This window comes from Schistosoma haematobium, chromosome 3 (assembly GCF_000699445.3).
Source record: "Schistosoma haematobium chromosome 3, whole genome shotgun sequence".
Taxonomy (NCBI): Eukaryota; Metazoa; Platyhelminthes; class Trematoda; order Strigeidida; family Schistosomatidae; genus Schistosoma; species Schistosoma haematobium.
In genome coordinates, this window is record NC_067198.1 from 43,537,043 (window position 1) to 43,560,536 (window position 23,494).

At 35.0% G+C, this 23,494-nt stretch overlaps 1 protein-coding gene across 3 annotated transcripts in view; it reads left to right on the plus strand.

Moving 5' to 3' along the window:
• The window catches only part of MS3_00005834 (uncharacterized protein), a 138,900-nt gene that overhangs the window by 90,961 nt on the left and 24,445 nt on the right, over nt 1-23,494 (plus strand). For 2 of the 3 annotated variants that reach the window (XM_051213927.1, XM_051213928.1), the window contains 5 exons: nt 4,416-4,501; nt 5,828-6,005; nt 12,455-12,537; nt 15,367-15,523; nt 19,448-19,896. In XM_051213927.1, the coding sequence (XP_051069944.1) occupies nt 4,416-4,501; nt 5,828-6,005; nt 12,455-12,537; nt 15,367-15,523; nt 19,448-19,896 (953 nt within the window). Of the gene's footprint in view, nt 1-4,415; nt 4,502-5,149; nt 6,006-12,454; nt 12,538-15,359; nt 15,524-19,447; nt 19,897-23,494 lie in introns of those variants that run through there. The other variant, XM_051213929.1, reaches the window with a different exon arrangement.

Here is a 23,494-nt window from a genome sequence, read left to right on the forward strand (position 1 = left end):
ATTGCTTGTGATTTAGAGCAATATCGAGACAATCCTCACAGGATACACATGTGCCAATAAGAGACTGACCGATTTCAGTCCTAAACATTAATGGGAAGATTTAATCAACCAATACAAAAATGAAATAGTAACATGTGTTAAAAAAACGAAAAAAGTTATCAGGCGTGTGGTAAGGTGTTAGTTAGTGAATTATAAAATCATTAGTTATAACCGTTACACCAATCATGAGTTCAATCTTCTGAAAATCTTCATGAAGACAAATATTTATGGAATTTTTCTACTCTCATCAGATTTCCATCAACATCGTAGCAGTTCTTTCTAACTTATTTATCTAATTTACACATGATTATAAGTTTATCACATCACATGTTTATTGTATAGTAGGATGTGTTTGAATGATCCAAATAGTTTACTTGGAGCAGTATCTCAGTGGTTAGGGTGTTCAACTTTCAACCATTCAATCAAAGTTTTGAACCCACGTGCTATCTTCTTTGGCCAAATTACCCGTATGGTATCACTAGCCTTTACACTTGATGCGTGACTCAGAGACAAATATATGAATCTCAGGGTAATTTTTAAGCTTTCATAGAAACTGGTATATTTTTTCGAATCTCATTAAGTGCACAGAGTCGTTGTACGTTGTAGTCACTAATGTATACTCGATAAATGATAAAGTTTATGGATTTCATTCCATATTAAATATACAAGAGAACAGTTGCATATAAACGTCGACTAAGTCTAGTTTGTTTATTTCTATTGATTCATTCAAAAATGAAACTACTTGAGTTCTTGTGCGTTATTTAATGATAATGATCTAAGTAACTGAGTTTTATCACATAGTTCATCCCTTGCTTATCAATAAGGAATTATGTGCGATGATACATATAAGCAGTGGTTTTTTCAGTACTAAGTTCAAGTATTTTCTTTAGTCTCGCATCACGGACTAACTTTATTTAGGGTACCACTGAGAACTAGTAAGCACTTAATGGCTATTTCGTCCTAGTATGAAAATTCTCAGAAACTCACATCCACGATCCGATTTAGAGGTCGGACCTAGGACCTTTAGGCTTCTGGACGAATGCTTGACTTTAAGACCATCAAATTTACGTCCAGCATTCTACATTTCTAACTTCAGTGATCTGAGCGAAACTTGGCTTGTGTTTCACCATACAGTTTCCTGTTGATCTTACAAGATCTGTACAATGTAATAGCTAGTAATCTTTGACATAAAATAACAATAAAAATAAGCGAAAAATATTGTTCCTAATGAGATCCTCATTAAGTTGATATACGCGATTAATAATATACATAAATATTGATATGGGTATATGAAAATATTAAAGCAATCGAAACAATTAGCGAATCAGATGGGTTTTTTTGTGGAGATTGTAGTAATTTCAATGGTTAAGATCATGAGTCAGTTGAAGCTAGACCACCATGGAGTTCTAGTGAGAAGTAGTGACCAGTGGAGTTCAACCAGGTCTGTTGTGAGATAGTAACTCACTGAAGACAATAGTGAATGTGTCGCTCAATTTCGTGGATTAGTTGAAGTTAGACATTAACACCGTTGGATGCCGGCTCAGTGGTCTAGTGGTTAAGTGCTCGGGCACGAAACCAGTAGGTGCTGGGTTCGAATCTCACAGGGGGCGGGATCGTGGATGCGCACTGCTGAGGAGTCCCACAATAGGACGAAACGGCCGTCCAGTGTTTCCAGGTTTTCCATGGTGGTCTAGCTTCAACTGACTCATGATCTTAACCATTGAAATTAGCGAATCATTGATAATGACGAAATAGAGTAACTAAACCCTAGTAGTGAAAAGTACATATCGATAATGTGATGACCGTTAATGTTATTATTGACTCATCGATTACCTTGATTGGTTCAGTATTGGTTCATGCATTTGTATAACTATTCATATATATTTAAGTATGATGAGGATCTAATTGAAAATAACATTTCTCATATATTTTTTTTATGTGAATCAGTATGAATCATACAGGTCATCTCGATATACAACAACACGCAATCTACCACTTTACATTTTGATCATAATTTCATCTTTATCATTGTAATAGACAAAGTACTATTTGCATTCAATGAAAATTCATACAAATTCTATTATTCATTTATTTATAATTAATGAAATGCCTCCAACAATAAGCTCTGATCAAATACTGATTTATTTTCACTGTATGAGTTTCGTAATATGACATCCATTCCATGTTATCTAGTTGTTTGATAGGTGCTATGCTAACTAGGTATTCAATTAAGATTATTGAATTACTATTACTGTCCATCATTGGTCATAATTCGACATTTTCATGTTTGTAGTATCAAATGCCCTGGTACGGCCGAGAGTGGTGAGAGTCCGCTCTCCCTCTCGAAATGCTCCCACATGGCCAAGCGTATATAGCCTCTGCCAGGGAAGTCCTGCTCATTGCCTTCTCGTGGCGCATGTGTTGTTTACGAAATTGAGAGGACGAAAAGCGAATGTCCGGCGCTTTAACTGGGTTCGTGGGCATAGAAAGTCCACCTAGGAGAGTTAGAAAACCCTGATTCCAATCCAATGGTACACATGGACTCCAGTATCCTGAAGTAACAAATGGTATATGAACCTATTGTTGGTCACCGGTTACGATGGGACTGTATTTTCTCACGTTGCTCCACTGCTTTGTGGATCATACCTTCAGGTCGAAGGCTCCGGGTGTGGCCCCCTAAGAAAACCACCTGCCTCGGATTGTCCACCCGGGCAGTATCACAGCCCTCACACATATCAAATGAGACTTGTGTGACGCATATGTATTCGGTGCCTCCTTGTACCAATATCTATGTGTTAAAATAAATAAGTATCAAATTTACTCTGTGTACTAAACAAGATGAGGATCAATTGAATCGTTTTATCCACCCCCACAATTGACTTTTAGCCCATAGTCGACCATCTCCTATATACATTTGATTAGTCGTACTTCAGGAAATTGTTGTTGGTCGTCTATAATTCCTTGAAAAGTTCTCCAGAAGCTAGGCGAAATGTCATTAATTCTTTGAGTAATCAACATCCTTTGAAAGCTTCCGTAAAAAGTTTAATGTATAACTCAAATCTGGTTGAGAAATCTCCAAACGTGTTATTAATTTCAATCTATGTTCTCCAAGTACCCTACAATTTGAGGATTGCCTATATATACCATTGTTTTCCCTATAAAAATGATCTTTTGAAGGAGAAACTTTTTTGAATATTTTTCACTCTTACGATTTCCATTCAAAGGTTAAATATCGAAGATTATCCTTTTTAAGTGCCTAAACTAGTGATAGAGAATGAAGTAATTGACCACGTCGGATGCTTTGCTTATCATCGACCTTAACAGGATAATATCTGACAAAATATCAGCACGAATTATAACTGATCAAAGACTGTTACAGTCTAAGGATCAGCTAAGAAATCAATCCATAATAAGAAGAGGTTAATGTATCCCAGATGTATTTTGGACACTAAATGTTGTAATATCAGATCATATAAACGTTAAAAAAATAAATAAAATGGCAAACCATTTCCCATATTTCACTGTATATTAATCATTTAAGCAAAAATCTCAATGGATATTTATCATCATTATCAGTAGCAGCATCAGTATCCTCATATATAGTAATGTAGGTAATTGTAATTTGTATAAGTAACTACTGTATCGTCAAATTGGTTTAATTTTTTGAAATCTATTTATCGTATATATTATTTTGTATGGTATATCTTTTCTCTTCCTGTCCTCTATGGAATTACATCGTTAGTTGTATGCACATAGTCTTCCTATCATCTACGTTTGATGTTGTTAAGCTTATTAGTCTATTACTACTATTATTACTATTATTATTATTATTATTATTATTATTATTATTATTATTTCACTGGTTGAAATCATGAGTCAATTGAAGCTAGACCACCATGGAAAACCTAGAAGTACTGGACGGCCGTTTCGTCCTAGTATGGGACTCCCCGGCAGTGCGCATCCACGATCCCGCCCCCACGAGATCCGAACCCAGGGCCTGTCAGTCTCGCGCCAGGCGCCTAACCAACTAGACCACTGAGCCGGCATCCAACGGTATTAATGTCTAACTTCAACTAATCCACGAAGTTGCGCCACCGTACACCATTGTCTTCAGTGATCTGATATCTCACAACAGACCTGGTTGAACTCCACTGGTAACGAATTATTATTATTATTATTATTATTATTATTATTATTATTATGTATACCCCTAAATTTATTTACGGTTCTTGTTTACAACTTTTTCTATGTTGTTTTGTGTTATTACATAGAGGAGTTAATTATTTCTGTTTTAAATAAAGTATTTTCATCAGTTTCTCCCCTCATTTTTTTCTCATTCACCTACCCTCTCTCTCTCTCTTTCCCTTTCTATTTAGACAACAAATACTCGTAAATTAAGTATTGGTCATTTATTTCATTTAATTTCATTGGATGAAGATTCAATTGGTGTGACAAGTTATCGGTTCGTTGAGGATAATTGTTTTTTGTTGTTGTTGTTGTTTATTTCTTTCTTATTATATCATACCTATTCCCTTTTGTTTACTACTACTAATAATTATTACCATTTGGTTAGTATCTTTTCCACTGTTCATGTAACTTATTAGCTAGTGGTATTATTATATTTATCTGGTTGTTATTAGTAAAGGTAACTTTACCCATCTGACTAACAGTAGTTATAGTGGTTAGTAGGATAGGTAATAGGTTTGAATCCCCAAATCAGCTAATTTGGTTCAAGTAACTGGGTAAGTTGGATAGTTTTACTGATAAATCTTTCATTGTCTTTCTAGACACCATCATCAATACAATCTGCCAAGGAGTCCCACAATAGGACGAAAGGGCCGTTCAGTGCTTCCAGGTTTTCCATGGTGGTCTAGCTTCAATTGACTCATGATCTCAACTATTGAAACTGCTATCATATCCACAAAAACCCCTTCTGATATTAATCAACATTTGCTCACTAGTAGCTGGCTTCAAGAGGTATTTTCCCAGAGTTCTAGTGACAAGTAGTGACCAGTGGAGTTCAACCAGTTCTGTTGTGAGATAGTAACTCACTGGAGACAATGGTGGATGTGTCGCTGAATTTAGTGGATTAGTTGAAGCTTGACATTAACACCGTTGAATTCCGGCTCAGTGGTCTGGAGGTTAAGCCTTAGCAGGAGAAGTCGAAGGTACTGGGTTGGAATCTCGCGAGGCGGGATCGTGGATGGAAACTGCTGAGGAGTCCTACAATAGAACGAAACGGCCGTCCAGTGCTTCCAGACTTTCCATGGTGGTCTAGCTTGAATTGACTCATGATGCCAACTATTGAAATTATAATCTTTTGTGTTTAAGGAACACAATTTTATCAAAAACCACCCTTTTGGACTACAGATCTTTATCATTTCCATATATATATATATACTACAAATTGACCTGTGAAATAGTGGCTTAGTGATCAAAGTGTTTGACTTTCAACTCTTAGTCCGTGATTTCTAGTCCTTTTACACCTAATCAGTTTAGGCAGCCGGACGATATCACTATTCCTCATACATGAAGTGTGGTCCAACTAGTAAATAAGTTATATGTACAGATTGGCTATAGTTAAACATGTCGACTATTATATATCGTTTTAATGGTATCATAGATTGACTTCATAGTTTGACCCTATATGTCATTGTAACCTCCGATCCATCCATGTTGCCTTAGTCTGGAATGAAAGAACTGTCCAATATTCTCTGCATCTTACTGTTGATTTGAATCAAAAAATATATAGTAAATATCTTGTTTGTTTTGTTCATCTTTGTTTTAGGGAAATAGATAAACTTATTAAAATCACTTATTCATATGCATTACAAGTTCCAGATGCAAAATCTTATGTTTCATTACACACTAATTTTACAAGTGATTCAACAGTTATCTTGAATTGGAATTATCTGGATAATTATTTATGTAATCGTGGAATTAGTGATTCATTTCGATTACTCCCGGTAACTAATATGCATTATATCTTGCTTGTCTATGTATATTTCCATTATAATTTGTTATTATTTCTTCTTGTTTATTTTCATGATTTGAGAATCACGTGAATTTTACTTTAAGTGAATTTATACAAAGAACAAGAAAGTGCATAGTTTCAATGAATATTTCCTGTTGTTATCGTCTTGTTTGAGGATGATGTTATCAGCACTTAATTCAAACAGAACTAAACCGACTTGTCTCTCATATAACAGTAGCTTACTGGCTGATATACCTAGCTTTTGATCAGATAGTTAAATGTTTGAGTTTTGCTCCACTTCAGTTTTACTACCCGGCTTGTATCATCAGTCAACAGATATGATGTTTGGTCTAAAACGATGTATACACAACCCTCGTACTGAGGTTCGTCCATTTTATTAAACAGATATTATTAGTGTAAGATCGAATAATAGTTCTGTAATATGGGAAGAGTGATGAATGTTGAAAATATGAACTACTGGATTCCATCAGATGCGATAATATAAATTTAACATGCTTTCCACTCTCAAGTGTGAAGGCGGTTAGGCTTGATTCTGAGTTGATTGACACTTGCTCCAACACTTATCCAAATGATGTCAGTTCGTGATATGATAGCTAACTTTAAACAGAACATTCTCTATGAGTCCAGTATTACACTAATAATGATAATAATACAATGATATACTTGGTATTAGTGTTTAATTATATATAGGATGACTTTCGTTTCCTTGATCTTTATACTTCCTGCTATTTAATACAATATAAGATTCATCTATAATAACTAATGTAAAAAAATGCTGCAGTTAATTATAACATTCCTAATACAATAGTATGGTTTATAGTCTATGAACAGATACGTTACGAAAATGCTAATTTTATAGAACATATCAATCGATAATATTATCGAAGCACATAAGTCTCAAATGTCTATCCATTAGCTACTTCAACTTATTATACTGTTAAGAATATCATTAGGTGAAAAAAGTAGTGGTGAGAGTGATCAGATCAAAACAGTTCAGAAAATCACGTTGATTATTTATTTGAGCTATGCAAACATTTAAAGACATCCTAACCCCGTAGCCTATGAATCTTCTGAATTCTTCATGTCCCTTCTTTTTTCTCTTTCTAAATTTATTTCACTGTATTATACTCCTTGAATAACATCTTCAAACCCTAATCTTTCCTATCACAGCTTATACCTTTACTACCTCTACCACTATGGGATTTGAATCGACAATTGTATGTGTGTGCTAATGTGGTATGGCAACTCGAACTGATGTATGTACGTACGAAGTTCTACGTTGTTACTGACTGACTGATGAATAACTTTACTTGAATGCTCTTCTGTCTTCTAAGGTTCAATCTTATTCTTTATCTTAAAATCTAATAGTCCTTCATCTCATATCTTTTTATTTTACCTTTTCAAACCATATTCTCCCTGGTTATTCTCGATTATTGATCATTGCTCCTAGATTATTTTGATTTCTTTATTATTCACCTTTTTAAATCCATTTTATCATGCTAATGATCATTTGTACCATTATAAATTCATACTAAGTTGTATGTTGATCATGAATTGAGTTTTTGTCTCATCCATATTTTAATCAACCATTATTATTATTATCAGAAGGGGTTTTGTGGAGATTGAATCCAACGGTGTTAATGTCTGGCTCCAACTAACCCACGAAATTCGGCGACACATCCACCATTGTCTCCAGTGAGTTACTATCTCACAACAGAACTGGTTGAACTCCACTGGTCACTACTTGTCACTAGAACTCTGGGAAAATACCTCTTGAAGCCAGCTACTAGTGAGCAAATGTTGATTAATATCAGAAGGGGTTTTTGTGGATATGATAGCAGTTTCAATAGTTGAGATCATGAGTCAGTTGAAACTAAACCACGACCCCGCCTCGTGGGATTCGAACCCAGGACCTATATATATATATATATATATATATATATATATATATATATATATATATATATATATATATATATATATATATATACAGAACGCACTCTAATTTGCTGGTATTGCTAGGTTAATACAGAAAGGAGAGAGTATTTAAAACCATTATTGGTGTATATCATATGAACAAATGTTATTCATAAATTATTTTTTGGCGAACATTTATGACATCACTGTTAATAATGTGGAAGTATACGATATATACAAATTATATAATTAGAGGAGGTAGCATCATTTTAAGGTGAAGTGTTATTCATTAATTATACATACCGTAATAATCATAAATCTTTTATTACAAGTTATTTTACAATATGTCCACTATAAAATAAACTTGAAAACAGCAAAACTTGTTCACATTACAAGCTGACATCGGTTGAAAAGCCACTTCAAATTATTATAAGGGCATCGAACAACTGTTTTCTTTTTGTTGTTGTTATTGTTAGAAGACCTGATAACTTATCGAACATGTTTTCGGAGACACCAGACGGATCGAACCCGTCAGAGAGCACCAGTTCCCTGAAGATTACAAATACATCTTGCTGACGAGTGGCAAGTAGCACGAAACCCATGTGCAGGACTTCCTGTTGACTACCTCCAACCACCATCTAATCTCACAATAGTGCACGTAGTGTCGAGTCACCAAGACTGGTGGCCACATTGCAACATGGTCGATAGCATTCGATCTTTACACACATGACATTGATCACCACCCAGTGATCAATCAATTGTGACACCAGGAAAATGTTGTAAATGCGTCTACAACTTAGTATTCATTCGAAAGTTCGTGGAGAATTTTAGAAAACTACTGATTGTGTTCCCACTATCTTGATCGGAAATTTATTGATTATCTTACCAATTTTAGAATGTTTCCAGAAGCTTCTATTATTTCAAAGTCATAATCGGTCCTATAAATCCTTTTTGCTTTCTGTACATAAACTAACTTTGAACGTAATGCTTCTTTCCATATTATCGTTCAGGTTTAAAGTGTATGTGATTCTAGGGGACTAGTAGGCAACTAAAAAGTTATTAAATAAAGAAAGATCGATTCAGTGAAAAGTTCTCTTGTTCGGCGAATTCATTTTCAAAGCTGTACAATTGCAAATATCTATACTCATTAATTCAAGATGATAATAATTACAATTTTAGTGACAATAAGATTCTGGTAACAGTGAGGTAAAACAAACAAAGGCATTAAAACGCTATTTTTTGTCAGGGAAAATAATAATAACCAACTGGACCACTGAGCCGGCATCCAATCGTGATAGTGTCTAACATCAACCAATCCACGAAATTGCGCGACCAACTTCCGTTGTACTGAGGTAGATACCTGTCTCTACCCGACATGGATTAGCTACACTGGTCACGGCTTCTCACTAGAACTCCGAGAATTCCCTCACGAAGCTAGTCACTAGTGAGCGCATGTTGATTACTAGTACAGGGTTTGTAGAGATTATTAAGTGGGTTCCCTGTAGATAGATCTTACAGTTCCGTCATATTTTCTAATCATTTCTACATCAAGGAAGTGAATATTTTGTTTGTTTACAACTTCAACTGTGAAATTTATTGATAGATGACTTATTAAATGCCTTTAAAAGATGACTCAAATCATATTTGTTGTCACGAATGATAAAAATATCATCAACGTACCTTTTATACATGTGGAAATTGTCGATAGTCATTTGAAGTTGGTTATTTTCTAGACTGGTCATGAAGCAATCTGCTAGTAAAGGACCCATAGGGGATCTCATTGCCATATCTTTAACAATAAAACTATTATTAGTTTCTCTGACTAAAAATTATTGTTTTTAATACCTTTGTTTGTTCTACCTCACTGTTACCATGTTTAACAGAATTCTGTTATCACTATCACTGTACTTATCATCATTCTGAAAAGAAAAATAAGTATATATATTTGCAATTGTACAGCTTTGAAAATGAATTTGCCGAAAAGAGAATTCTTCGCCATACGATTGAGTATATTCCATTTACTTAAATATTTCTTATCAAGCAACTGAAATTAGCACAGATAGAGCTGTGAATCATGATCTTGGGAATGAAGTGATGAAGCCATTCACTTCGAAGAAACATTTGATATCACAGTTTCATATAAGAAAACGAAGACATCAGGTTTATATTCCATTTATTTATCTCAATATGCAGAACCTATATACATTACTCATTCGGATCGACGTTTCTCAGTTCTTTTAGAGTTGATCCTTATTATTCACATTTTGGGTTAAGCTTTGAATGTCTACTTTTGCGTGAGCTTCGTTTGAAACCTACTTCTCATATACAGGAAGTAGAATAATCTGACTTTTTTTTAGTAAGAACTAATGATACCTCTTGAATACCTCAACTGAATTTTTTGTGAAGAGCTTCAGATCTCCTACTTATTAATTGAAAAATAAGTCTTGAAACCACTATACTATCATGTCATAATATGTCTATAAAATAGATTGACCACTTTCTTTTCTGACTGAAATAAAATGTTAACGTTTATATGGAGAGAAAGTCCAATTCAGTTAAACCAATGTATCATAAGGGGAAGCACGGAATATAATGGATAGCTTGGATGTAACTAGACTATTTGGACTTCACAGATGACCTAGCTCTTCTATCCCATGCACACCAACAAATGCAGGTCAAAACAACCAGTGTATCAGTAGTTCTTAGAGAAGTAGGTCTCAACATACACAAGGGAAAAACCAAGATCCTCGAATACAACATGGAGAACACCAACCCAATCTCACTTGATGAAGAAGCTCTGGAAGATGCGGAATCTTTCACGTACCTGGTCAGCATCATCGATTAACAAGGAGGATCTGATGCAGACGTAAAGGTGAGGATTGGCAATACATCGACAGTATTCCTACAGTTGAAGAACATATGGAATTCGAAACAACTGTCCTCAAACGAACATAAAAATGAGAATCTTCAATACAAATGTCAAGACAGTTCTACTGTACGGAATTGAAACGTGGAGAACTACTACAACCATCGTCAAAAAGGTAAAATTATTTATAAACGGTTGTCTACACGAGATACTGAATGTCCCATTGACTGGATACCATCAACAACAATCTACTATAGGAGAGAACAAACCAACTTCCATCTGAGGAGGAAATTAGGAAAGGACGATAGAAGTGTAAAGGAGATACATTACGGAAATCATCAAATTGCATCACTAGGCAAGCGCTAACTTGAAATCATGAAGGGAAACCGAAAGGTGTAAGGCCAAAGAACACAGAGAGTCGAGAATTGGAATCAGACATGAAAAGGATTGTCCAGGACATAGTTCGACGGAAAATACTGTTATGTGGCCTATTGTCCTCCACAAGATGTAGCAGGCGTAAGTGATAGATAATAACTTTATCCACTAGTAGACTCCACAATAATCAGATTATTCTGAAGTGTACTATTTCTACATTTAGTTCATGTGCTTCAACAAGGATGTAACTCAGTTTCTGGATTCCATTCCTAACTAAAATCCATATATTCTATAAAAAATATTGATTGTATCGTTTATAACATTTTTTCTCTTTTATTCCATTTAATCTCTTATTGTTATTCTAGCTGCATTTAACTTCACTGGGTTTTTATTTGATAATAGTAAATTGTAAATATTTTCATCTATTTCGACATCAGTTGAACCTTTATCGTTATTTCAATGAATCAGCTTATATTTTATCATTGTACTAAATATGTTTTGTCTATGTACAAGCTTTATTTATATCTTCCGTTTTTTGTTGTTGTTCTGAATGTTCAATATAATAGTAATAATCATCATATTGTTGTTAGTGATAATATGTATACTTATTACCAGATTCAAATTACTTGTGATCAATATTTGATTTCTATTTCACCTAATGTATAAGTATAAAATTAGGAGAGTACACTTGGATACACACAATGGAACTGTTCAATACTGTTGCTGGTATTTTATTTTGTTTTTGGTTTACGATGAAAATTTCAGACGAACAAGGTATTTGTATATATATGCGTAAGAGAGAGAGAGAGAGAGGAAGTGTGTGCACTTTTTCATTTACTTTCTGTTCTCACTGTAAATCGGTTTCAGATGATCCATCAAAATGCGAGAACAGTCTAGAGTTAAATATTGCACGTTGATAATGAGACATAAGAGGTTCACATTTTCTTCCTGAAGATGTTTATATTATCTTTGTTTTATTGGATTATCGTCACATTACATGGCTAATTATGATTAAATTGAAATGTGTAATTTTTTATACCAAATCACTAGTCTAACCCTTAAGTATTTACCACTTGATGTAAAGGTCTTTGGTCCGATTCCTGACGGAGTTGTGCTTGGACGCTTATGAAGAATCATATACCAGGATGAAATAATTGTTGAATGCTCTCTAGTCCCCAATGATTTTCGAAATAAACTCAGTTCGTGATGTGAACTATCAATTTTTATTTACTGTTTCTATCCTAAATTTATTTTGTTTTTAGAATCTCAAATTTTGGCGAAGTCGTTTCTTTGTAATACCGATTTTCAGCAATGAAACTCGGCGTTTAGCTGAAGCTATCCGTGAGTAAGTATTCAATAAAGCTAGAACCTATCTCTTAAAAATAAATCTATCAGTATTCAATAATATATTATGAGATGTAAGAAAGTTTTTGAATTTACTAAATTTAGAGGCTTGTTTAAGTTGTTCATCTGAATCTGGAGAACCATTAAAAATGAAGGGATATTGGACAGATGTTTCAACTTTGTATAGGAATTCCTTCTGGTGCCGACCGAAGGCTCCATAAAGACTAAACACAGAACCTCTGGGCTTCTTGGTGAATACATTACATCCGAACATCTAGTAGTCTATATTTCTAACTTCGATCAGTGGATTACTATCACCCATTATCACCAGTAATAATTGTCATTATGATTGTCATTATGATTGAACCCTCCTGTCAGGTCTTGTCACTAGAACTTCAGCAATATGTCTCAAAGTTTCTTACCAGTCAACACGTGACTTTTATTAAAGAACATAGTTACCGTAAACCCATTAGGTCTTGGACACGGTTCTTGGAGAGGTCGTGGGATAAATATCTTTCCCATAATCCCCTGTTTTCAGTGGTTTCTTTGTTTTCTAAAGTCGATCAGTAATGTGAACTATCTTCAAATCGAATACCTTTCAAATTCAACCGTGTTTTTGTCTCATCCAAGTCCTGTAAGTTTTGAAAATATACCCAAATAGAATCGTCTATGAAAAAATAGATTCATTGTAAGTTAAATGTAAATTCTGTTTGATAAAAATGATTTGAAGATAGATAGATATTGGGTGAAGAATAATTAAAATCCATGAAGCATTAGATATCTATTTGATCCTGGCTTTCAGCATCAATGGTATAAACGCTTAACACTCCTACACAGAATCGGTGATACTATTTAGACATTAAGTTCCAATCGAATAGTCTATATTTTCCAATTTCGATCAACTTGAGGATTAGTACGATCATCATACTGTTAATAGTCTCCGATTATTATTCATATTAGTGAATGGGTAGCGATTGACAATCGATAATGAAAATAGAATGGTACCCTTTACGGCTTTTCTTAAAAGCTTTATTAAGTATTCTCAATTCAAGATGAAAAGTATGTTCAAGTTAAACACTTATTTTTATAACCATCATGTTTAAATATAATCTGTACTTGATTAAATCTTAAAAAACATGATAAATTAGCTCATTTACTAGGTACTTTGATATAAACCACAATCTTGGTATGAGGACTAGGGATACTCCCTGGTCGCTGGGGCGTAGCGGCTGCAAGTTGGACGTTTTAACCAGTAAACCACAGCTTCAACGTCTTTAAATATACATTCATGCTTCTAGTTTACTAGATTTGATTTTAAGGTTAAAGTTAACGTTACACTTTACATTGAAACTACTATATGTAACAATTTCCAGTTGGTCGAAATCATTGTGATCGATGTTAGTTGATTTCATTACGTAATGAAAATATCGATCACCAATGGGAAAGGAGATTACTTATGTTAAGAAAGAAAATGATGATGTCATAATCCTTGATATGATCTAACTAGCTTAAAGTACAAAAGGCTGTTTACACATTAGTACTTGTTTATTAAGCTATTCTTTTTCTTTCACATATATAACAACAAATTGTAATAAGTCAGTTAAAAACTCTGGGTTCATCTTGAGAAAATCGTGAGATTTTTGTATGACTGGTCAAATTATTTGGAATAAGCCAGGTTTATCATATGACCAGTAATTTCCAGTTTATAATGTGCTATTTCTAAATGACAGAAAAGATTTTCAGCTTCAATAGATACCTCTGGTTGTGTTATGTTCTCTGAGTGAAGTTTTCATTGTCGTTTTCAACAGCAGCTTTTTCGCCTGTTTGAATGTCATTCAACATATTGTAGAAAGTAATACTTAAAATAGAGTGCTGTATTAATAGCTAAAGCATTTAGTTTTTAGTCAGTTAGTCCTAGGTTTGAACTCTTCTTCGCCTATTCCGGTTTAGGAAACTGGGCAATATTATTAGCTCTTATACAAGCCATCTCTCGAAAGCTAATTAGGTAAATCTGTACTCTGTTTAATCTGTGCTCTATTAAATGAAATACTTATTCATATTTCATTAGGCTTCTCGCTTAATCTTGTATATTCCAATAATGCGATTTGTGTTATGCAGTTATATTAGTTTTAGAAAGTTATGTAATCATCATGCAGATGAGTCATCCAAATGATTTCTTAGAGGGTCGCACCCGGAGCCTTTGACCTAAAGGTCTAATCCACAAGGCAGTGGAGCAACGTTAGGAGATACAGTCTTATGGTGGCCGGTGACGAACAATAGGTTCAAACACCACTTGTTCCTTCAGGAGACTGGAGCCCATGTGCACCATTTGTTTGGAGTCGGGATTTTCCAACTGTCCTAGGTGGACTCTCCTTATCCATCGACCCGGTTAAATTGCCGGATATTTGCTTTTCGTCCTCTCAATTTCGTAAGCAACACCCTCTCTACGAGAAAGCAGTGAGTAGGACTTGCCTATCAGTGATTGTATTCGCGCGGCCATGTGAGAGCATGTCGAAAGAGAGAGAGCTGACTCTCTCCACTTTCGGCCTTACCAGATCATTTGGGGTTTAATGTTTTGTTTTAAATGTTTTTGAAGAAGACAATCAAAGTTTCACGATTAAATCACCCAATTCTAAGAACAAAATATTTTATAAAACTGATTGAAAGAAAAGGAAATAACATTCAATTCACAAAAATTCATTTTATCATCTTTTTTAACACTTATATACTACTACTAATACTACTCATTTGATTTGTTGAATGTTTCTCTCTTTTTTTTCCTTCTTTTTCTTTGCCCTTCTTCTTTCTCATTTAATATGAATGATTAAAGTAATCATATCACTGGTCAACGAATTCAATGTGATGTTTATGAATCCGATTATGTAAATATAAATCGTGAAAAAACTTGTGAAAAATTTGTTCATTTTATTGAATCAATTAATCGGATACGACGTACACCCATAACAAGTCGAAAGTTAAATCGTCAAGTAAGTTGTCTATTCATGATTCATTATACTATAATTAAGTTTTTTTTCTTTGGATAATTATAAATTTCTATTAATTAATGAAATCAAACAATCACTGAGAAGAATAGTATTGCAACAACAAAAAAAAACACAACAGAAAACAAACATGAGGTGGTGGAGAAGATTTGTAGCTCAATTGGTCGACTTTGGTGGTTTGGTTCTCTGAGCTAGATACTTTAGTCGTGAAGCTTTCATCGTTATTCTGAACGACATCATCATCACAAACTTTAGGTCGAAGTAAAGTGTTCGAATTTCTCCACATTTGGTTCACAGCTTGCCTTGTAGAACTCAATGTTGTTATTGTTGTTGTTTAGTTCTTTATTTTAGTTGTATCTCCCATAAAAAGTAAACAATAACAGTCTAAAGGTCAACAATAACCAATCAAGGTGAACAGGATAGGCTGTGAGTGATATGTGGAGAAATTCGAACACTTGACTTCTGCCTGAAGTTTGTGCTGATTATGTCGTTCAGAAAAATGATGAAAGCTCCACGACCAAACCATCTAGCTCAGAGGACAAAACTCCACCAAAAATAATAGATGAATTATTTATGTAATCGAAAAAAATGACGAAACATAATAACGTATGCAGTTTATATAATAGAGTTCTGTGCTAATCAGTATTTATCAGGGATAATCACTAGGACTGAGTACCTGTATCAACTCTAGGATTCTGGCACATCCGGCTGATGAGTCACAAATAAGACGAAACATACATCCTGGATTGCATTGATAACCACCATCATTCTCTACTTATAATGGTTGTGACTTAAGGTGATATCGAGGCAATCCTCACAGAATGCACATGTACTAAAAGAGATTGATCAATACAAAAATGTATTTTAATTGATGTTTAACAAGGATAGAAACTTTGCTTTTTCAATTTAAGTTTGTTCTTGATTTTGTTATTTGACATTTCATAGTTTGATCTTTCATTCAGAGATTTAACTTTAATATCAGAAGGGGTTTTTGTGGATATTGTAGTAATTTTGATAGTTGAGATCATGAGTCCTGGGTTCGAATCTCGCGAGGCAGGATCGTGGATGCACACTGCTGAGGAGTCCCACAGTAGGACAAAACGGCTGTCCGGTGCTTCCAGATTTTCTATGGTGGTCTACCTTCAATTTAATTTTAACTTAGAATACTCAGATAAAATGAATCTATTTTTGGAAGATATTGAAAATACTATATATAAAGGTTTCTGAATGGTTTTTAATCAATACGAAAATATTGAGCATTCGTTTCTCTACTTCTGAATGTGAAATATTGGTGATAAGGTTTAACCAACCGATAGAAGTAAGCAATAAATGTGAAATATCGCGGTTCCACTGAAGTTAGAAATATAAGCCATTAGCTACCGGTTAAGTGATCCACAGGTTAATCTTTCATGGTCAAGCCTGAAGTTCCTGCGTTCGCTCACTGATGGGTTGTGAATATGAGTTTCTGAAGTGTACTTCATACTGTAACGAAACAGCTGTATACTGCTCCCTGATTTTTCATAGCTATCTAACTGAAGTCAGCTCGTAATATAAATTATACAATTACCACGCTTGACTTCTGTCATTCTAGTAGTCTAGATTGCCCCCAAATGCCTTGGTACGACCGAGAGTGGGAAGAGTCAGATCTCCCTTCCCAAATTCTCTCACATGGCTACGTGCATACAACCACTTCCAGAGAAATCATATTCACTGCCTTCTCGCGGCACTATTGTTGTTTACGAAATTGAGAGAACGAAAAGCGAATGTCCGACGCTTTAACCGGGTTGGTGAACACGGAGAGTCCATCTAGGGGAGTTGGGAAACCCTAGTTCCAAACAAGTGGTTCACATGGGCTCCAGGATCCAGAGGAAGCAAATGGAGTATAAAACTATTGTTGGTCACCAGCTACCATGAGACTGTATCTCCTAACGTTGCTCCACTGCCTTGTGGATCAGACCCTTAGGTCAAAGGCTCCAATTGTGGCCTCCTAAGCAAACTACCTGCTTCAGTTTAGGAAGCCGGGCAGTATCCTAGCCCTTACACAAATCGAATGATTTATGTGGCACATATCTATTCGTTGCCTCCTTGTACCAATGTTTATGTGTTTAAATAATGCCACCTATAGCCTAGACTTGATCTCACACAGTGTCTATGATAGTAAACTTGATATCATTGACTAACTTATTATCGTGAATAATCTATCATCTTAAGACTTCTACTAACCCCTAATAAATAAATTGTTCCCTGTATCAGTAAACTACCTATTTCTAATTCTTCGAAGTTGGCCTTAATAAAACTGTTTAGTTATTTACTAATAGGAACTATTATATATATATATATATATATATATATATATATATATATATATAGTCATCAATAAGAAATACCCTACAGAGTGTTGGAGATATCTATATAAATAAACCGACAACTAATATTGTTTACTGCCAACTATTGTTATTGAATAGTTCAGTTAATTATTAAGTACAATAATCGATTTATGTTTTAGTCTATTGTTTATTGTTTTATTTAAAAAGAAGAATATGGACTAGAATTGAACATACAGGTTCAGTTTTGTATACATTTCCTCTGACTTGGTTGCTTCAATATTCGGTTATCATATATATGGTATATAGAAAAACAAATCAATTTTATTAGTTGTATTGGGGATTAATTCCCCTTTTTTCTTTAACGTCAGATAATTTACTTTACGAATTGTTTTTAGTTAGACAATTAGTGAAAACTAGAAAGCATTGAATAGCTATTTCACTCTAGTTTAAAACTCTTTACCAGTATGTACACTTCCGACTTAGCTAAAGATGAAACGTTTAAGTTCTATGTGATGAGCTTCTCATCTTTAGATTAATAAATTGAAATTTGATCCTGTACACATACTTCAGTCTGTTTATGATAAAATAAAATGTTTAAATAATTGAAATCATGAGTCGATTTAAGCTAGACTACCATTAAAAACTTGAAGTCATTGAACGGTTGTTTAGTCTTAGTATGGAACTTCTCAGCAGTGCGCATCCACGATCCTGCACTCGGGGTTCGAACATAGAACCTTCGGTCTCGCGCACGAACGCTTAACCTCTAGACCACTGAACCGGCTTTCAACGTCATGGGTTCGAGTCGCACGTGCGGGATCGTGGATGAGCATTGCTAAGAAGTACCATACTAGGACTAAACGGCCGTCCAGTGCTTTCAAGTTTTCAATGGCAGTCTAGTTTAAATCTCCACAAACCCCCATTCTGATAGTGTTTTAATCATTCAGTGTGTCATCAGTACTAAGCATCCTACTGCATAGAGCTAATTAAATTCATCTCTTAATCACTAGTTCTTACTAGAAATTATATAATTTATCTCAAAGTTAGTCAACAGTATAAGTATATGATTAAAGTTTTCGGTTGATTTCTTGGTGAATTTTTATTAAAAATTATCATGAGTGACTATCAGGCCTCCGTAGCTAAGTTGATAACGCGATGGCGTTTGAAGCGAATGGTACTGGGTTCGAGTCCCAGAGCGAACATCAACTCTGAGATGCAGGTACATCCAGCTGGCGAGTCCCAAATAGGACGAAACGCGCGTCCTGGATTCCACTGCCATCCACCATTGCTTACAGAAAGCCTGTGAATTAAGGCAATATCGAGGCATACGCATAGTATGCACATATGCCGATAACAGACTGATCAATTGCAGTCTTAAACCTCAAGCCAAATAATACCAAGTGAATTATCATGAGTTGCTTATAATTGATGAGCTATTGAGTTAAATCCTTATAACTGACTGTTGTTATATCCTCCTACTATTGTATAATTAACATCCATGTCTTTTCTGTTTTCAATTATACCAGTCTTAATTCGATTCTATTAGAAATTTTATTCTTTCCATTTATTTATATATTTCTTATAGTCTACTATAGAAAAACCTGATCTTCATCGTGGTGCTACGACAACAACAACAACCAGTTTTAATGCAACTATTTTAAGTGATACAACTATAAATTCTTGTTGTAAATCTAAAACTAATCTATTGACTACAGTCACTCATACACGACCATCGATTATTACATCAATTAACACAACTGGTTCTTTGAATGAAACCAGTGACTATAATATACAACTAATTAATCGAGGAAGTGCAATCAACAACTCATCAAATATTGTTCATATAGATAGTTTTTATTCTACTACTTCATTGCCTAATATCCCAGGAATATCATATCAAAATACTGAAGATCAATCATTTTCTACAAATCCTGGTCAAGTAACACAAAATACTTCAATTTTTAATTCAAGTTTATTTAATTCTAATACTAATATCACTTATTATTTAGCAGCTTTAATGATGGTTGATAATGAGTAAGTTATTTATTTTAATTATCATTCATTATAAAGCAATTTTGTACTGTAAAAATTAGGTCACTCATTAAAAACTGAAGTTATTATGAGGTATTTAAGTCAAGCTGTCAAGCAGTGCGTATCGACGATCCCACACGACGAACGTAAATCTAGGACCTGTGGTCTTGCGCGCGACCGCCTAACCTTTAGATCACTGAGCCGGCATTCAACGGTGTTCATGTATAATTCAAATCAATTCATGATCTGGCGCAATCCTTCATCCATTGTCTCAAGCGGATATCTGAATATCTAGAAGCGTTCGCGCGCGAGACCAAAGGTCCCTGGTTTAAGTCCCGCGCAGGGAATCGTGGGTTCCCATACCAGAACGAAACGGCCGTTCAGTGCTCGCAGCTTTTTAATGATAGTCCATCTTGGATCGACTTGTAATTTCAGATATGAAAATTAAAATACCATCAACTGACGGTGCAGTAGTAGTAGGATTTTGGTGGAGTTTTGTTCTCTGAGCTGGATGGTTTGGTCGTGGAGCTTTCATCGTTCTTCTGAACGACATCATCAGCACAAACTTCAGATAGAAGTGAAGTGTTCGAATTTCTCCATATGTGTTTCACAGCTTGTTCTGTGCACCTCGATGTTGATTGGTTCTTGTTGACCTTAAATTTATCATTGTTTACTTCTTTGTTTTGGTTATGTCTCCCATTGGTTTGATTTTTGTTCCTATATTTATGCATGATTTTCCTGATTGGTTGATAAATTGGATTGATTTCAATATGTTTGTTGATTGCTGATTGACCTGAGTGCCAAGCTTCTAAAAATTCTCTGGTGTTTTTAGAGTTTCCTCTGTCTAAGATTTCTACATTTTCCCAATCGAATGAATGTCCGTAGTTATCCACGTGTATTGATATAAGCGAAGAGATATCATGGCGTTTGACTGCTAATTGATGTTCATGTAGGCGTAGGTGGAGGGGGCGTCCGCTTTGTCCGATGTAGTGTTTGTCGCAGTTGGTACAATTTATTTTGTAGATGATGTTTGATTTGTTTTCCTTTGTTATTTCATCTTTTGGTTTGCATAGGATTGATTGTAATGATTTTGTTGGTTTGTGTGCCACACCTATCCCGAAGGTTTTCAGCAGTCTCGTTGCGGTTTCTGATATTCCTTGTATGTACGGTAGGGTGATCCTTTTGTTGATTTTTGTGCTTGATTTGGGTTCTGATGCTGTGTGCCGTTGGTGCTTTTTGATGAAGTTGATTGGGTAGCCGTTCTTTTGAAATATGTCCTTCAGGTATTTCTCTTCATTTTTTCGTGCTGCCAGTGTGCTGCAGTGTGTCCTCGCCCTCTTGAACAATGTGTGTACGCAGTTGATTTTGTGAGCTCTTGGGTTGTTGCTGTTGTAATTGAGGATTTGATCTGTATGGGTCGGTTTCCTATATACTTGAGTTTCCAGTTTTCCTGTATCGGTTCTAGTGATCAATATATCCAAGAATGCTAGTTGGTTGTTTGACTCCTGTTCCATTGTAAACTTGATGTCGTTGAAAACGTTGTTGATCAGTTTGTATGTGTTTTCCAGTTCATCCTTTTTGACGATGACAAAGGTGTCGTCTACGTAGCGAATCCAAACTTTTGGCTTGATCACTGGTAATATCGTGGCTTCTAGTCTTTGCATCACTGCTTCTGCGATCAGTCCTGATATTGGTGATCCCATTGGTGTCCCTTTTGTTTGTTCGTAGATTTTGTTGTTGAATTGAAAATATGTTGTTAGGCATAAATCGATGAGTTCCAGTAGACTTTTAATTTGAAGTGTCGTGTATTTGGTGAGATTTGTGTCGTTGTTGAGTAGCAGGGATATAGTTTCTTTTGCTAGCTGTGGTTCAATTGAGGTGAACAGTGCTGTTACGTCGAAGGATATCATGAGTTCGTCGTTGTTGATTTGAATATCCTTAATTTGGTCCAGGAATTGTGTTGGGGATTTGATGGAGTGTTTGGCTGAATCTACTAGATGTCTCAGTATTCGTGAAATTTCTTTTGACAAATTGTATGTTGGCGTTCCGGGGAGTGCTACTATTGGACGTAGTGGAATGTTTGGTTTGTGTATTTTGGGTCTACCGTAGAATCGAGGGAGTACTGGTCCACTGGATTTCATTCTCCATTGGTCTTGTTTTGTTATTTCTCCTGCTTTGACTAGCTTGTTTAAAGTCTTTGAGATTTGATTGTCTAATTTTTTGACGGGATTTGTGTCCGTCAGTTTGTATGTGCTCTTATCTTCGAGTAGTTCTTCGGCTTTGTTGATGTATTCTTCTTTGTCCATGATTACTGTGGTGCGTCCCTTGTCCGCTGGTATTATGATAATATCTTTTCTATTTCTGAGTTCTTTCAAGGCCTTTTGTTCTTGTGGAGTCAGTTGGTTGTTTTCTTTCACCTGTTGAGTTATCGGTACTATAGTTTGCCTTATTTCCTGTTGTGTTTCTTCACTGATTCCGGAAGTTTTGAGTGATGACTCTAGTGCTGCGAAGAACTGTAGTTTTGAGGCGTCGCTTGTATTGTAGTTTAATCCTTTTTGGAGCAGGTGTTCTTCCGTATTTGTCAGTGGTTGTTTTGACAGATTGATCACGCAGTTGTTTGTGATTTCTTCCATGGGTGGTTTTGAGATCTTGATTAGTTTTTTCTTTAAGGTGTTTCTTCTTTGTTCTCTATGTCGTTTGCATGATATCTCGATGGCTGTTGTCACGATTTCCAAATGTTCTGATGTGAGCATCCTTTGTAGCTTTATCTTTTGGTCTTCTATGACGTGTTGGTATTTGCAGATCCTGTAGTGTGCATCCGTTATCACTAGGTGTACCATTTTTCTTCCACTTTGCTCGGCAATTCTCCATCCTAATGGGCAGTTGATTGGATTAGAAGTGCTTGGTTGAGTGTTAGGCCTAAGTTTTGTATCGGCTAACATCTGCATAAGTTTTAGCTGCTGCTCGAGCAATAATTCCACTTTTGAAGGATTCATGTTTGCGCCAACCTCGTTGCCAAATTTGCTGATGAATTTTCATAGGGAATGAATAATGTTCAATAAATTAATCAATCATCATGGTACATTTATTGGAGTTCGAGTGTACTTATCTCAGCAGTTGATGTTCAAGCTAATCTCATCATTTATCCATTCATATTGTATAAACTTATATGCAGTGAATAAGTTACATTTGTATAATTAGAAATAAATCGTTTTAGTAATTAACTTGAATAAATCATCTGTGTTTAATTGTGATTGAAATTGTTACGTTTGACCTCGATATCATGAAATAAGACTACACTAGATGATAAATGAATGAATAAGCCTGAAATTCTTGTTTTCAATACGTGGTAAAGTTATATGTGTCTGATGTTGGTGAATCTTTTATGAGAATAAAACAGCTGTGTTCAGTGTACCCCAATTTAAAAAAATCATTTAGTTAAGGTCAATTCATGAAGTGAACTATTTTCGAATAGAACGTTTACGTAAACTATATGTACCAGCAAGTCCCGAGATGTTAATTAGTTAGTGGTCGTTGGTAGGAAACTATAACTGACCAAGGTTTCATGAGCAGTGTTTATCTGCAATCTCATTTTCACACT